This window comes from Centropristis striata, chromosome 23 (genome assembly GCF_030273125.1).
Source record: "Centropristis striata isolate RG_2023a ecotype Rhode Island chromosome 23, C.striata_1.0, whole genome shotgun sequence".
In the NCBI taxonomy this organism is placed as follows: Eukaryota; Metazoa; Chordata; class Actinopteri; order Perciformes; family Serranidae; genus Centropristis; species Centropristis striata.
Window position 1 is genome coordinate 20,563,938 of NC_081539.1, and position 16,750 is coordinate 20,580,687.

The 16,750-nt window shown below is 39.1% G+C and overlaps 1 protein-coding gene across 2 annotated transcripts in view; it reads left to right on the forward strand.

Annotated features, from left to right (window-relative positions):
• tpk1 (thiamin pyrophosphokinase 1) overlaps positions 1-16,750 on the forward strand; it is a 78,463-nt gene that overhangs the window by 35,638 nt on the left and 26,075 nt on the right. The window contains exons 6-8 of one of the 2 annotated variants that reach the window (XM_059327334.1): positions 2,674-2,769; positions 9,821-9,967; positions 13,936-14,047. In XM_059327334.1, coding sequence (XP_059183317.1) covers positions 2,674-2,769; positions 9,821-9,967; positions 13,936-14,047 — 355 coding nt within the window. The remainder of the gene's footprint in view (positions 1-2,673; positions 2,770-9,820; positions 9,968-13,935; positions 14,048-16,750) is intronic. The other variant, XM_059327335.1, reaches the window with a different exon arrangement.

A 16,750-nucleotide genomic window follows, 5' to 3' on the forward strand; every position in this document is an offset into this window, starting at 1 on the left:
GCTATTCATATAAATGAATCCAGTGGAAAGTGACTCTTTAGCTCCCACAAAGATGAGGGTGCAAAGAAGGTTTTCTTAATGACCTGCATGAAATTAAATGTATTAATTTTAACCCAAGTGGCTACTATTGGTTCAGTTGAATTGAACATAGTGAAGTCATAGAAAAGGTAAGTTAATTCACTCAATTTTGTACAGTAGTTGTGAATACACTGAAGTTATTTCATCCATTTTGGAATAATTTCTGTCATATTCTCAATGATTTAATGAGCTATTAAGAGATACATATCAGAGCAGTGTTAGTATGAGACAGTTAAACTTAAAGGCAGGAAATACTGGTGTATTTGTTTGAGCTTTTCTGTCCAGATAATTAATTTCCATCCTGAATCCAGACCCATGCTCCCTCGCGCTGTCACTGCTTTCAGCAAACTAAACCATTCGAAACTTCACATGACATGAACTATCAACTTAGCTTGATGTTTAAAGAAAGCATGGTTTTTCTCTACTTCAAGCTGAGTTAATAGTTCATGTCATGTTAAGTTGCTCAGTGTGCCTATGTGGTATTGCAGTGTTGCAGAGCTGACAACCTCTGCCAAAGTGGATCAGGGACTATCCAAAGTTGCTGGGGTTTAATGGCTCGTATGCTCAAGACGCTCCAGGAGTTCCACCTGCAGTGACATGAACATGCAGACTGAATCATCAAAGTGGAGACAGACATGCAGTCTGACATGGCTTCCACAATGTGGGCACTCAAGGTATATTTACTTAAACCCAGTAATCAAAAAACTTCCTCTTGAGGTGGTCAGAGTCACATCATCCTGCTGACCCAGGAACAGTCAAACCTTTTACTTTTGACAAATAAATGACATTCCATCACAGGTATGACTAATCCTCTGTTAACCTTCACAAACAACTCAAACTGTTGCCCTAAGTTAAACCTCTCTGCTTATAGCCTGGAAACCATCCGTGGCTCTAAACCTCACATTAATCACCTTTGACTTAAACATTAAAAAATGTAATGGCGGAGCTTGTTGGGAATGTTAACACCTGCCTGGCAGGAAGGGCTGCTTCTCCTTTAACCACAACTACACATCAATGCAAACTGTTCGAAGTTGGTTGTGCAGTACTTTTAAATTTCTGTGGTCACAACATGAATGCCCCTTTAGAAACAAAGAAGAAACTTTAATTTTGATATATAAAACTATGTTTATTTCATTCTAATTAAAATACAGTATTTCTTATCTTCCAGGCCCCTATAATATTCAAATGAACCAATTTATCTGAAATAGTAAAAACTTATAAGCGTGCAACCAATGAGGAGTTGCCAGGAGATATTTATTAATATTAATGGGTTGCTGCGTTAGATATCTGTCGGATTTGCCTGACTTTAATCCACAGCCATGTAAAATATAAATAAGTAAATAAAACTAATAAGCACATTATACAGAATATATTTTAAGGGCATGCTGATTGGTCACATGTAAGATGTGTTGTCATCCCATGCATATTACATGGGGAAACAAACTGCGACAAAATAGTTCTGTGATTTTATCTACATTTTAACATAAGATTTACACATATTTTACATTTATTATATATAAGCATAGTCTAGGTACAAAAGTCTTGTGATAACAGGCTAAATTATAGCCTTTGCTCCTTGTGTCCCCAGCCATCCAAGAGTGTTCATGTAGGCACATTTAGACTAAACTATCCAAGGTCATAAGATGCAAATTTTATGTGGACTTTTTTTAAGCAAAATGTCGAACCAGAACATTCTGCGTGAACTTTGTTTATTACTGTGATCAGACCCCCCACTGATACATACAGCTTGAAATGCAGATCCAATACTTCACCATGCACACAAACAACGCGCACAAACCTTCATACTCACACACAGAAATATGGCTTGCCTTCAGCTGTGACACCCTCCTGTTCCCTCACACCCTTTTCCCCTCTCTCTGTAGCTGTCTGTAATATTAGTCCTTTTTCACAAATATCACACAGGTTGCCTGAAAAAAAAAAAAAAAAAACGAGCAATACCTTTTTCTGTGAGCGAGAACAGACTTTTATGGTAATGCTTAAGGAGCAGAACAATGGGAAAGTTTGAGGCGTTCCTTCAGAGATTTGTCGGAAACGGTGAATAATTCTGCATAAATGGAAGGGAGAGAAAAGAAAAGCATCCGCAAGGGAGGTGGAGAGACGAGGGGAAGGGAGGCAGGGGATGGAGGGATGAGGGAAGAGCAGGGGAGGGGAGGGAGGATGGATGGGATCAAACAGAGCACAGCGAACAAGTTTGTGTGAACTGACTGCACTGTGCATGTGTGTGTGCAGTGGCAAAGTTGGTGTGTTTCAGGAGAAAGTGACAGTGTATGGAGAGAGAAGGAGACAGAGGGAGAGAAAGCCAGAGCATGGTTGTTTACCTGGATGCTGTAGTTTAGGGCCACTGACTGGAACCTCTACATTATTCAGCAACACAGCCCTCAGACAGCCAGACAAGACTAAAACACTGATTTATACCTCTCTCCATCTCTCTATCTTGTTGTGTTTTTCTCTGCTTTGTTATCCCCCTATCCCTTATCTCTGCCTGGCTTTTTGTTTTGCTATCTGCGTATGTGTACATCCATCTGATTGTGTTTTGTTGCCTGTGTGTGTGTTTCCATTTTTCTTTGTGCGTAGGGGTGCAAGCTGATACAAACAGCTGACCAGGATCTTACCGACTATACAAAGTGCCTTGCAATCATGGTGGAGGAAATTCAGAGACGACAGCTACAGGTAAACATCCACTGCACACCACACAAACTCTGAAACTTTTTCACTGTCGGATGATTATAATTCTTTTTAGACATTTTTATTGTTACAGGAACAGTTTGGGATTTTTGCTAAAAATCACTTAGCAAATTCCCATACCATTCTAATTTCTTTCGGTTTAACACCAAGCAGGAGCAAGCAAAGAGTTAGCTTAGCTTAGCTTAGCATAAAGGCTGGAAACAGCTAGCCTCGCTCTGTCCAAAGATACTTGTAGGGCACCGGCAAAGCTCACAAATAGACACATTATATTGTTAGTTTAATCCCTTCAAATGAAAAACCAATAAGTATTGTTTTTACAACGTTTATGTGCCAGACTTTTTCTTGGCCAGGAGCAGTGACTTTTTCGGCATATTATGTTAAAACATTGTTTTAAAAAGGTGTTGTTGCTACTCTGTAAGGACTAGCTGTAGTTATAGCACTGGGTAAAATGAAAAGAAAAGCTCTTCTTCACTCTCAGCGTTTGCCGGTTTAGTTCACTTAAGCAAGGCGTTCAGTTCCTCAGGTACCTGAGCTGAGCTGCTCAAAGGTCAATAGTATTGGACTGTGGTTGACTGCGGGCGAATCCGAGATGTTAGTGTGTGTGGGCGTATGAATATGAAACAGTGTGCTGCTGGAAAAGAACATGCATGCTCAAGTGTTGAAAACTATCATTGGAAAAACATTTACACTTAAAATGCAAAGTGCCATTGTGGTTTGTCAGATTTAAAATTGAAATGCTTTTGTTGTTATCTTTTCAATGTGTAAAGAATTTTGTAACAAACTCATATCCAAAACTCTGAAATCCGAAATGAGCTGCCAGCCCGAGTGACGCCCTGTGCCCAGCCAGCTGCTACAGAGCCAGACACACGGAGATCTGATTCAGAGATTGACTCCATTTCCATTCTGACTCTCAAAACATCAGCTGAATTGAACAGAATGTACATCACATGAGGAGAATATGCAATTTAACAAACAGTATATCCCTAATTTCCATAATTTCAACAAAGCTCATTATTAACAGGAGTTATTTGGCAGGGAATAGTTCTTTGTCTATTTATCTGTGTATGTATCTGTCTGTCTGTCTCTTTCCTTTCTATCGCTCTATTTTCTCCATTAGAATTTTTAGGCAGCATGCTGAGTGTTGCGCCAATCACTGGCGAGTGCCCCAATCACTTCACCTCTCAGCTGATGAAAGATCATGAAAGATGATGGAGAAGATGCTTGCAGATACACAAAAGTGCACTTCATCTCATACAGTATGCACGCATGTTGCCACATTGTGCATTTTCACTTTGTTTTTCCTGTGTCGAGCTTTAAAAGAGGATATACTTTTGTCCTTCCCTTTCAATGGCCCTTTTTTTTCTGCGGCCTAGCTAATATTTACTCTGCCTTTGAACTGACGCTGAGTGTTTGTCCGTCTGTCTGCCTGCGAGAGATAGGGGCCTGGCAATCAGTTTTTGACGTTCTCCAAGAGTTGCTGATGATGACTTTTTTGTTTGTTTACCAGGATTTTCCCACTTTTCTTTACCCACTATGACATTTTTTTGAAAACTTTTGTCCGCTTCAATACTTTGTGAATCAGAGAAGGTTATATAAAAGCAGAACTTTTGTAATGATTTAATATCTTGTCATTTTCTCTTTTGCTCACCTTCACTAATTTCGTTCCACTCAGCCTTGTTAAATGAATTAAACACATAGATGAAATAATAACAGAGTGATTTGCAGATTACCGAGCATTGTGCTTCTGTTTGTGCTGTTTAAGATTCAACATATTAGCCCCTGAATGTTTTCCTCCACACAGCTTAGTGCTCGATTTAGAGAATTTATCTCGTATTGTGTTGGGTGAAATCCCAAAGAATGGTATCAGAGGATTATGGTGGGTGGATGAGTATGTGTTTGTTTGTGTGCATACATATATATTTATACATCTGTGTGTGTTTGTGTGTTTCCGTCTCGAAGTGTGTCTGGGTGTGTAAACACCTGTCTGCCTAGTGCATGTGTTTGTGAGAGGCTAGTTTATGTGTGTGGATACTTGTGTGTGTGTATGAGAGAGAGCATTTGGTCCCTGTTTACATCTGTTTGTGTATATACTTGTTGAAGTGTGCGCGTGCATGTGTGTGTATCCCAACGTCTTTTGTGTGTGTGTGTGTGTGTGTGTGTGTGTGTGTGTGTGTGTGTGTGTGTGTGTTCGTCTGCTCACAGTTCTGTCCTAGTTAGCTCCTCTTCCCCTTGCTTCACTGTTACACACATAAGCAGCAATACTGTTTTCATTTTCTTCTCTCTTTCTCTGGTTATCTGTTCATCAGCCCCAATAAATGGATATGAGTTTCTGTGTTGATTTCCGAGCCAGCGTTGCTCGCTCTGACTCCCCCAGCCAATCAGGAGAGAACGCGGCCGGATCTGTTGAGCCAGCTTGTTAGATTCTCGTCATTCAGTCGTGAGATTCTCCTTGCCCGGCTTGTTTTTTTGTTTTTAGTAAACAAACATGAAATAGAAACACATACAAATTCAAACAGTTATATGGAGTTTTATATGCGTGGCGGACACAACAGAAGTGTGATGGGAAGCGGAAGATAGAGCAAGCTAGTGTGTCATCAGACGCTGAAAGACAATACACCATTTTTTTTCTCTCTCCAGTCATTGCTCCTTGTTCTCTTCCAGCTTTGTTTGCTTTCTTTGAGGTTTTCTGTCCTCTGGCTTTGGTGACTTGCTGTGAATTTTGAACTGACTGATACTCTTCACTGATACTGTTCAGTCGTGGTTTGATCCCTCCACTCCTCTCTCATTCCAACCTCTGGTAGCAGCCTTTCAGGGCATTCTTTTGTATAAAAAATGTTCTTGCTAAGCAGTAACTCAGGTGGGATGACATCAGAGATAAATTCGAGAGATGGCTTTCTAGGCATGGGCGGTATCTAATTTTTTCATAACTTCATACTTTCGTGACATGTCACCAGGGAAGACAGTATAAAATGGTACTTGTGCAAAATAGGCTGTGCTCCTGGAAATAGAAGTCAATGTAGCATGTGTGGCATTGTCTAGCCTAGAATACATGTTGTGTGTCTGAGATGCAATTAGCATGCTTAGACAAGTCTTGCTGGGTTTAATTACTTGTGGCTCAGAGATAATGAACAGACTGAAAATAGACTGGAGAAAATGCTGGAGGACCAGATGACACTTGTTGCCTTGGAACAAGATGATGTATGGGTTGTGGTGGCAGACTAGTTTTGTCTATGTTGGCTAGCTCAGGGGCAGCAGGATTATATTATTATTATATATTAGAGGTGGGAATCACCAGAGGCCCCACGATACGATTTTATCACGATACTTGAGTCACGATACGATATTATTGCGATTTTAAGCATTTCGCGATATGGTGAGTATTGCGATACAATATATTGCAATTTTACTGTTTAAAATTACTTATTTAACTGCATTTTGTGTCCACAAAATTAAATTAAATCAATAATTGTTTTGTCAAATAAGACAAATTTTTATTTCTCCCCAATGCAGAGTCAAACCCACAGACTGATCAACAAAGTATTCAGTCAAACTGAACTGAACTGATATCAAGCATGCAGTGCAACGTTTGATCCGGTGTGACTTTCATGTTCTGCTCGAGTCTAAAGAACGTCATCTGTCACACAATGAGTCGTTATAGTCACATATGAATCTACTGCCCGCGACGTCCATGCATCAGAAGTTATCCCAAACTTTCCTCAACTTCAAGCTTTACTGTGTGTAGCTTTGATACGGCTGTGTCTGTGAAATAACGTTGCGACGGAGTCACATACCTGGTTCCATTGTCTTTACCATGTAGCTAAAACCATCGTTTCCACAACGTTGTATGGCCTCAAGTCTTTGCACATGAAGCAATGGATTGTGTTATTTCCTTTGCGCGTTCTGAATTGAGAGGCAGTTTTGTCGGCTGGTTTCTCGGTAGCGCTGATGTAGCATTGGCTTTGGCGTCATCAGTTAATGCTAGATGAGCCCGCAAGTCCGTTGTGTTCCCCGAGTATTTTATTTTCATGCGGCACTCCTTGCAAACTCCATGTGTCATTTCTATCTCATTCGTCCCTTCCTTGTTAAAAAAAATCCAAAATAAATCCACACACTTGACATAAACGCGGACGGGGCTCTCCTTATTTATTATCTCTGGTGCCGCCATCTTTGTTGTACCAACTTCTTCTGTCACGCTGACCATCACCTCTACTGACCTCACCAGAATAATACTCAACAGCACCATCTAGTGGATCCAAAAAGCAATTGATTTCATTTTAAGTACCAAAGAATTCACTTCATATTTTCCATTAATTATGACAAAAAAGTATCGATACTTGACGGCCATGAATCGATATTATATCGCAAAATATCACGGGATAATATTATACTATATATATATATATATATATATATATATATATATATATATATATATATATGTGCCACACCTCTGTTGTTCATGCTCATTGCATTATGCGTATAAAGCCTTGATTGCTGTCTGTGTTTTCTTCTGTTTTCTCCATTACAAGCTATTTTTTGTATTTTGTGTCTTGCCAGTGCTGTTTTGGCTGTGCTTGACCAATCAATGTACACTTAACAGCGCTCATGGTTCCTCCTGTAAGATCAGGTTGAGATTAAATGTGTTTGTTCCTTTTTGTTACTTTTACTTGTAGTGGAGTAATTTCACAGTGTGGTATCAGTACTTTTACTGAAGTAAGGGATCTGAACACTTTTTCCACCACTGGATGGAGTTATCTGCGTAGGTTAATGCTGTAAAAAAATAATTAGATTATAGGAAAGTTTTTACCTGGCAGGTTTTCTGTTTCATAACCTCTTTCTCTCTCTTGCGCTCTCACGCTCACCAAGGGGGGTTTGTTTACCAAGTGTTGTTGTTTACCGTTTAGGCGATGCTTCAGCATGTGGGGGCGTCAGCCAGATGTTGAAATAACCTCAATCACTCAGCACTTGGTATTGTTTTAACTGAGACATGAAGTTAGTTGCAATACATACAGTTGAGGAAGTAGTCCACACAGTAAGGAGCTACAGCATGAGTTTGATCGCCTTTGGGAAAATGTTGAATATATTTATGTAATGACAGGTTGTTGAAGTGGTAAAGGGGAAATGAAAATGCATTGTGGCTAAGTGATGCTGCTGTTTTCTATGCTGCATTTATTGCATACACAGAAATAAACAAAAAGAGTGGCAAGAGTCATAAATTCTCAAAACTATAAACAAAAGAAGTACACTGTACTTTATTGGCTGCTAATGAGTGTCCCTGCAAAGGTAACAGAAAATGAATTTACCTTTTCCATTCTGTTTGCTTACTTATTTGCAGCATGTGGTAGACGTGAAAACACTGAAGTGTTTGAGTGTGATTGATGGTATTTGGTTCATTTTCCGTGCTGGTTTGACTGTCAGTCGTCAGCCTCTGACAGCGCCTCTGCCCTCTAGACTCTGCTGGGTTTTAAGGCTGTCAGCACTGGTGCTTGACTGCTCAGGGACTTTGAATAAGGATATAACTGCTGAGAGCTGTAAATATTGTAGCGAAGAGAACTACTGGCTCAAAGTTAAGAAGAACCTTAATATAGCTCTGAGGTTGCAGAAAATGGCATTAGTTGAAGTAATCCACTTAGCTCACTTGATTTGCTGTTAACATGTTCACTTCTTAATTCAATTCACTGAAGTTTGCACTCATTATAATGGCCTAAATTCATCCTATGATCTACCACCGATTGTTTATCTATCCTTCATCTCAGTTCTCTCTCAAAGCTCCGTGTCCTTGTTGTTTTGTTCTTTTAATGTTTACTTGTCCCACTGGCATTTGTTGCTGTGCTTGTTTGTTTCTTTGTTAAATTAAAAGGCTGGCATTATTCTATATTTTTGTTATTGTCAACAATTCCAATAAAGGAACAAAACTAGTAATGCTTTAGTCTAGTCATTACTTTGTGGCTTATCCAGACTGTCTGGGGCACCCAGGTTCATAAGTTCATACTGAAGATGTAAAACGGCTGATAAAGAAATATGTTCATGATATGGTAATAAAGGAACAACACTGGAGCTTATATTTGTGCTTATATTTGTGTCTAACCATAACTGTTTTTGTAGAGGGTAATCTATATCAGGTTTAGGCTACACTACACAAGACACAACACACAACACAAGACAATTTAAGTAGGGATGTCACCATTATCCACATGCACCATTGGATTGGCATTGGATATTGGATTAGCATTGGATATTAAGGTCATCATTTGAATGGCAGATTCTTTCTTTTTTCCAGCTCTGAAGGCTGTGCCGTTGTTGAGTCTTGATTTGTAAAGATCCACAGATCATTGGTTTTATGCCCTGACAACTTCTGACAATCATTTACATTTTTAAATTCTTCTTTCAAAAGATAATCCACATGGTATCAAGTGTGAGATGGCTGCCATATTTTTTGTGTGGAATGTACACACACTAAGGCCTTATAGACACATTTTGTTGATCAATGATCCTTTTGATAATTTAAACTGAAAGCTAATTTTGATCAATTTTTGATTTATTTATCACCAGGTTTGCTCTTTTTGTTGGATTTATTTAAGAAAATAGACAATAAGAAAATATCACCAGGCTTATACTTCAACTTTACCAAGGATCTTGTGTTTTTTGTCCTATTTTTCTGTTTGTTTGTCCATTAGTTTGCACAATGAATTAGCTCCGGGTGCATATCACCCCTAATTATGAAGCTCTTTAGCTGCTTTAATTACTCTTATCTCCAAAACATGTTTTACATCCAATCCTCACCAAATTTGACACATAAAGTATTTGTTTGCGCTTTAAAAAATCAGGTCTATTCTCAGAGCAATTCATATGTAGATATACGTTTAAGAAATAAAAAATTATATATTTTTGTCTCTTTATTCTTATCTTTTCTGCTACAGCCTCTGCAGTCATTTTTCCTCACTGAAACAGACAACAGCATCCTGCCAGAAAACCAGTCCAGTATATCAAACCATGGCATTTTCCTGTGTCTAATTAAATTTGTTTGTCTTTCCAGGTGGATACCATAGTGACACTGGGCGGGCTGGCTGGCAGGTTGGACCAGACCATGGCATCTGTTGAGACCCTCCACCACGCTCTGTCCATGACACGACTCCCCCTGTTGATCATACAGGGGACTAGCCTGGCATACCTCCTCAGACCCGTGAGCTCATTAGAATCACATATTACTTAGCATTCACAAGCATGCATAGACCAGGAATGTAATAATTCTATCTTTTCCATTGTTTTCCTTTTAAATTTCTCTACTTTGAGCTACATTTTTTTCTAAAAAGTGAAGGTACACCACTTATAAGCTGGTTGCTGCATCTATCCTTGAGCTTTTAGTCCACCAGCCTTTCACTCTTTCTGAAGCTAAAGGTGGACTTATTATGGCTGTATCTGTATTTGAAGTCAAATATAAAAGGCAGACCCGCAGTATATTTTCTCGGCACTAGACTAACATTCTGCTCTAACATCTCCAACCCTTCTAATCACCCCTCTCCTAGACCTTGTCTTCATTTTCTGTTCTCTCTCTGTCGCTCTCTCTCTTTTTTACTTTGGCTGCTTCTACCTTGATTGGAGTGTTGAACACTTTGTTTCTTTGTTAAGTAATCACTTCAAGAACCCACATGCACACACACACTTCTCTGCTCTTATGGTGCCCCAATTTGCTGTTGTGCATGAGAGAGAGAGAGTTTCTTGATGCTCCCAAATTGTTTTTCCTCAATGCCAACCACTTTCTCATGCTCCTCAGTTGATTGAGTTTACAAGTGGGCCGAGCCAACGCCATTTGGGACACACACTGCTCTTTTTTCTTTCCCTTTTTTTTGTCTTGTGTTGTTTATTTGCAAGATCTTCAAGACAAACAACTAACTGTCACACTTCCTGATGACACCTTGTAAAACGTTAAGTAAACCTTTCTCTCACGCACTCCCTCCTACTACTTGTCATTATTCCAAAGGCGCGTTGTCATTTGCTGCTTCATACCTCGACACCTCCAATTAATCTTACTTCAGTGAGGGTAAATTAAGCTCGTTTGTCAACGCAGCTCCAATTCGCCAGCGACTGATGAACGCAGACGCCTGTACATGAAGGTGAACACAACCTTCGTAAGACCCAGTGCTATTTGTTCAAGTTACATCTGTAATTGAAGTGTTTACAACTTTTGCCAAATATCCTCACCACCCTTATTCCATGCAATCACGGCTTTGTTACGTGCTTAGCTTCGGGATTTGTTGGCACAATCAATAGATACACCATTGTTCATGTTCTGTGCACAGTCGAACATAAATACAAGCAAACAGCAAATTAAGAACTGGGGTAAATTACCAGTTATGTCATTTTTTTGTACATTGCAAATGTGAATTCTGTCACCTGGAAATATTGCTTATATAGCCGTAAAGCTACTTATACATGCAATATCCCATAAAAGACACGCACATTTTAGAAAATTAGAGAGTAAATCAGTGCGTGCCTTAGTCACAGCCATGCTCTGATTTAATCAGGGTTGTGTCTATTTGTTTTAGCTTTTGTTTCCCAAATGAGGTGTCGAGGTGTTATTATGCTATCTTTGGGAAGTGTGCAGATTTCTTGTGTTTTCTATAGCTGGCTCAAGGCATTGTATAATTCTCATGTCTTTTATTAAATTATGGGTAGGGACACTGCAGGGGCTGCAGGCTTGTTTATTCTGAGTCCCTACACGACAAGAAGATGTTTTAATCAGTCTAGGTCTCAAGGTGACGCTAAATTTACTCAATTTGAATCTTTAAAAAAAAGAAAATAGTTTCAGAGAGTTCATCTGTTTTCTTAGTCTTTTTCTTAGGTCTCTGTTGCACGAGGCAAGCAGAGCAACATTTACTCAAGTTGGTATCCCAGCCCCTGAAGACAGCCTGCTCTCTGTGTCGTGGGACAGGCAACGCACAGCGCTGTGTCAGCCCAAACCGTGCTATAAATCATTCTATAAGCGCACACTCTCCAGGTCAAATGTACCAGCTTGTTTACCTGATGCCCTTTTGAGGAGTGAAACTTGTCAGTGCAAGAGCTGATTTAAATGATAAAGTGTGATACCAGAGGTATGTTAACGCATCCCAGGTTAGCAACAATGTGGCGTTCAAATATAGAATAAATATCTATATGGATGGTCTTGAGGACAACAAAGAAAGGAGTTTCATATTTGTTCATAGAAATCAAATCAAAAACATTTTTTCTTGATTGATTTGATGGAAACCTGCTGACAACATTTTTATATAGATGTTCTTTTGTGCTGTTAAATTCGTTATATATCACCCACTGAAATATATAAGATGATGAACATGGAAAACATTACACCTGCTTTAACATCAGCATGCTAGCATTATCATTGTGAGCATCTTGGCATGCTGACGATTGCATTTGGCTCAGAGCACCTGTGCTTAAATACAGAGCCACTACTACAGCTAAGGACTCTTTGTGTTGTTTTATGTTTCTTATTTCTGATTTTTTTTTTTACCATGCACAAAAGCATTTTCACTTATCACACCACCTACAAACATATTCCCTTTGATTAGTAGCATTAGCATCCTTCCGTTTGTCTTAATGCAGTTTTAAAATTTACCAAAATATTGTAGTCTTCACTAAAAGAAATATATACTATAAAATCATATGCATGTTTTATGGTGACTCAAATATGTGTACTTTTAAATTCAAAACCCTGCATGAGATCTGTCCACCATCAGTTCATCTTTCATCCCTTCTTCTCCATGTCTTAGCTAGAAGTTACTGCCGCGGTGAGCAGCTTGCTCCAAAACCAGGAGCTGGTACATTCTGAGTCAAGCCTCTCCATCATATGTGTGTGTGTGTGTGTGTGTGTGTGTGCAGGTGCACACGCAGTTGTTTTCCCTTCTCTCTGTTCTTCATACACTCTCACTTTGACACACTTACACAAAGAGACTGTGTTTATGTATAGAAAACAACCGTAGGGATGTTTCCTGAACACCAAACGCTCCTTAGAACATTTAGAATTTTCCCATTATTCCTTCCCTCTGGCTCCGCAGCTCCAGGAAGCCGGGCAAAGGAAATCTTGCTTTAAACATGTCACACCTTGAAGATTTCAAACTATTAATTGAGTGTGCCTGTCTTTGCTGTCTGTGTCTGTGTCTGTATGATCCTTTTAGATGATTGATCTAAGTTCTAGCTGTCAACGCTTTTTGTCTTTGTATTTATGCTGTATGGCAGTTTGAGCATAGATGGAAATTGTAGCTTGCAAAGTGTTTAAAATAAGTTCCTCTTAAATTTTAGGCAATGTTCTGCAGCTGCAGTGTTTCTTTGTAAAATACATGTGTATGTGCTGTAATGAGATTGAGGTGTTTCTTTGTGTCATTTTTTTGTACACAGTGAATGAGAGAAACTTTTTGACCTTTTTACATTCCAGCATCAGGCTTTATTATAACCAGTACATTCAGAGCAAAGTCATTATTCAGTCTGAAGAGGCTGACACTACCTTGCACCCACACTGTATGAGTTTTTTTTCTCTCTCCATGCTCTAGTTTCTCAAAGGGACACTGTGACTTTTTGAAATTTTGTTCATATTTATTTCTTTTGTGGAGCTCTTCACAGAAAAATTTTAACTGCATCTCAAAAAACATTTCTTCATCTGTCGCTCATACACCTTTGAAAAAGACTTCTTAACAAAAAGAACTTCATAAGCTTGACTGCAGTATACTGTACCTTGGCTATTGACTTTAAGTGAAGTATAACTGCACAACCACTAACTGCTTTTCAAGTGAAAAGCTGGTTGTAAGTATTGCTATGTGGTGTCAGTGAAATATTTTGACTTCCTGTGACACACATTAAAATGGACTATAATTCAAAATGGCAAGGTATCCTTTTTAAATGTAAGCAGGAACTGAAAATGGGTTGCAGCATTGACACGAGCAATCATTTATTTTAATGAGCCTTGGTCCCTGGGCGGAGATGCTCAGTTTCTCATTTGGGGCTGCTAAAGTTTAAAAAGTCTTGCTCCACATTTGTTTTCCCTTTTATTTTTTGTTCTACCTCATTGTTTCCACCTGTCATCGACTCTGGCATGCACACACACGCACATACATATGCAGACAAACACTCATTCATTTTCACATTCATGCTGTGTGTCAGCAGGGCAGCCACAGACTGCAGGTGAACACAGGCCTGGAGGGTGACTGGTGCAGCCTCATTCCAGTAGGTGGACCCTGCCAAACCATCACTACTGGACTTAAATGGAACCTGAGTGAGTCTTTTTTTTTTTTCATTTTTAGAATTAGAAACCTTCCTTGTTACCAAACTTTGTAGGGTCAGTTAAAAAACTGTGTATTTTTTGCTCATTAAAAATAGCATACAAATTGAATTTGAAGGTTATTTTTTTAACTGTGAACAACGTTATATATATATGTATGTATATATATATATATATATATATATATATATATATATAATATAGATGTTTGCGTGGAGAAAGGATGACAACAATCTGCATTGTATAAAATAAGTGTTTACATTATTTTATACTATTCCACTTTTCTATGAGGTTTCTTTGTACAGGTGTTGGAGTGTATCAGTTAGATTTACCAAACCCACTTAACTGGCCAAACTTGTTATAAATTGCTTGTTTCAGCCTGATGAATTCAGCTTGTTTATGCTGAGGTGCAATTTTGTGAGATTTCATCATAAGCATAAAAAGTGCTCCCAAAATTGCCATATAAAGGCTTGTGTCCATATAGTGTTTTCCTCTGCTAGAAAGACGCTTATGTTTGCGCAAAAATTATACCATTGTATAATAGACTAGCATCACCGATTGGCTTTCTAATTTTTGCCTCTATCTATGTGTTTGTCATTGGGTTTTTTAACATGAGCACTGACCAGAGGAAGCTTTCTCTCATGCTTTGTATGGATGAGCTTGTCACTGCTCAATCTGACAGCCATAGAGCAGGGGGATGACAACACATATGGTGATAAAAGCAAAACACTCACCAGCAACATTCAGTTTCCGGCCGATCTGCTTCCACATATGGCCTTTTCTGGCATTGTTGTGATATTTTCTGTCTGACATATTATACAGTTTGGGACAGACAGACACAGCCAATATCAGAATCAGAATCAGAAGCCTTTATTGTCATTGCACAGAGTAACAAGTACTAGTACAACGAAATTTGCCATCAACCCCTCCCAAAACGTATGTATGCATATCTGTATATGTGGGAGTTTGAGTGTGTAAGGCTGAGACCCGCCTTTGCCCAGTACCTAATCAGTCCCGTGTCATCTCGTATGAGCATCTCCTCCATTTTCTTGGTGACCAGAAAGTCAGTTACCAACGTGGCAAGTCCCGCACCATCTAATATGTGATTGATACCTGAAAAAGGGGAACAGTCACGTTAGCATGGTAGCAGAACATAATCTTTGCATACAGTTTTCGAAGTAAGAGAAAATTAAGAGAAAATTGTGATCATGAGAAAACTGGTGAATGCTACAAATTCTCTTAGGGTGCTTTCCGAATCAGAGTGAAATTGATACATTTGGTTGATTTTGTATTTAGGTTTTTTTTACAGTGCATAAAAGTATGGGTTTTGGTTAATTTCCCGTAATTGGGTCAGACTACGTTTACAGTGCGATTGAACCACACTAGGGCACTACAGACCCCCTCTCACAAGTGGTCTCAGACTGGTTGTTTTGAATACGTTTGGATCGTTCACAGGCGACCAAACCAAACTTAATAGGGAATTAACCACACCAGAGTTTCGAATGAAACGGACTGAAAGCACCCTTAAATAACTTGTATGTTCCACTTAAGAACAATTCTGTTCATATGAATGGTTCTGTCATTAGGCTCATTTAATCTCTATTATTTATGTTTCTGGTGAAACCATCCAAAATAACCCAAGATGTACAGTAGTGTTCAATATAATAGCAGTCCAATGAGACTAACCAGATTAATCCAGGTTTTTAGTATTTTTTTATTGCTACATGGCAAACAAGGTACCAGTAGGTGCAGTAAATTCTCAGCTGCTCGCTGTTCAGCTAAAAATATCTCAAATGCTTTAAAATGGAGAGCAAAACCAGAGACACGTGGCAGAAAACGGAAGACAACCATCAAAATGGATGGAAGAAAAAGCAGAATGGCAAAGGCTTAGCCAATGATCAGCTCCAGGATGATCAAAGACAGTCTGGAGTTACCTGTAAGTGCTGTGACAGTTAGAAGACGTCTGTGTGAAGCTAATCTATTTACAAGAATCCCCCGCAAAGTCCCTCTGTAAAAAAAAAAGGCATGTGCAGAAGAGGTTACAATTTGCCAAAGAACACATCAACTGGCCTAAAGAGAAATGGAGGAACATTTTGTGGACTGATGAGAGTAAAATTGTTCTTTTTGGGTCCAAGGGCCGCAGTAAGTTTGTGAGACGAGCCCCAAACTCTGAATTCAAGCCACAGTACACAGTGAAGACAGTGAAGCATGGTAGTGCAAGCATCATGATATGGGCATGTTTCTCCTACTATGATGTTGGGCCTATTTATCGCATACCAGGGATCATGGATCAGTTTGCATATGTCAAAATACTTGAAGAGGTCATGTTGCCTTATGCTGAAGAGGACATGCCCTTGAACTGGCCGTTTCAACAAGACAATGACCCCAAACACACTGGAAAACTAGCAAAATCTTGGTTCCAAACCAACAACTTTGATGTTATGGAGTGGACCTTAATCCAACTGAGAACTTGTGGGGTGACATCAAAAATGCTGTTTCTGAAGCAAAACCAAGAAATGTAAATGAATTGTGGAATGTTGTTAGAGAATCTTGGAGTGGAATAACAGCTGAAAGGTGCTACAAGTTGGTTGACTCCATGCCACACAGATGTGAAGCAGTTATAACAAACTGTGGTCATACAACTAAATATTAGTTTTGTGATTCACAGGATTGCTAAATCCTAGAAACAAAAAAAGT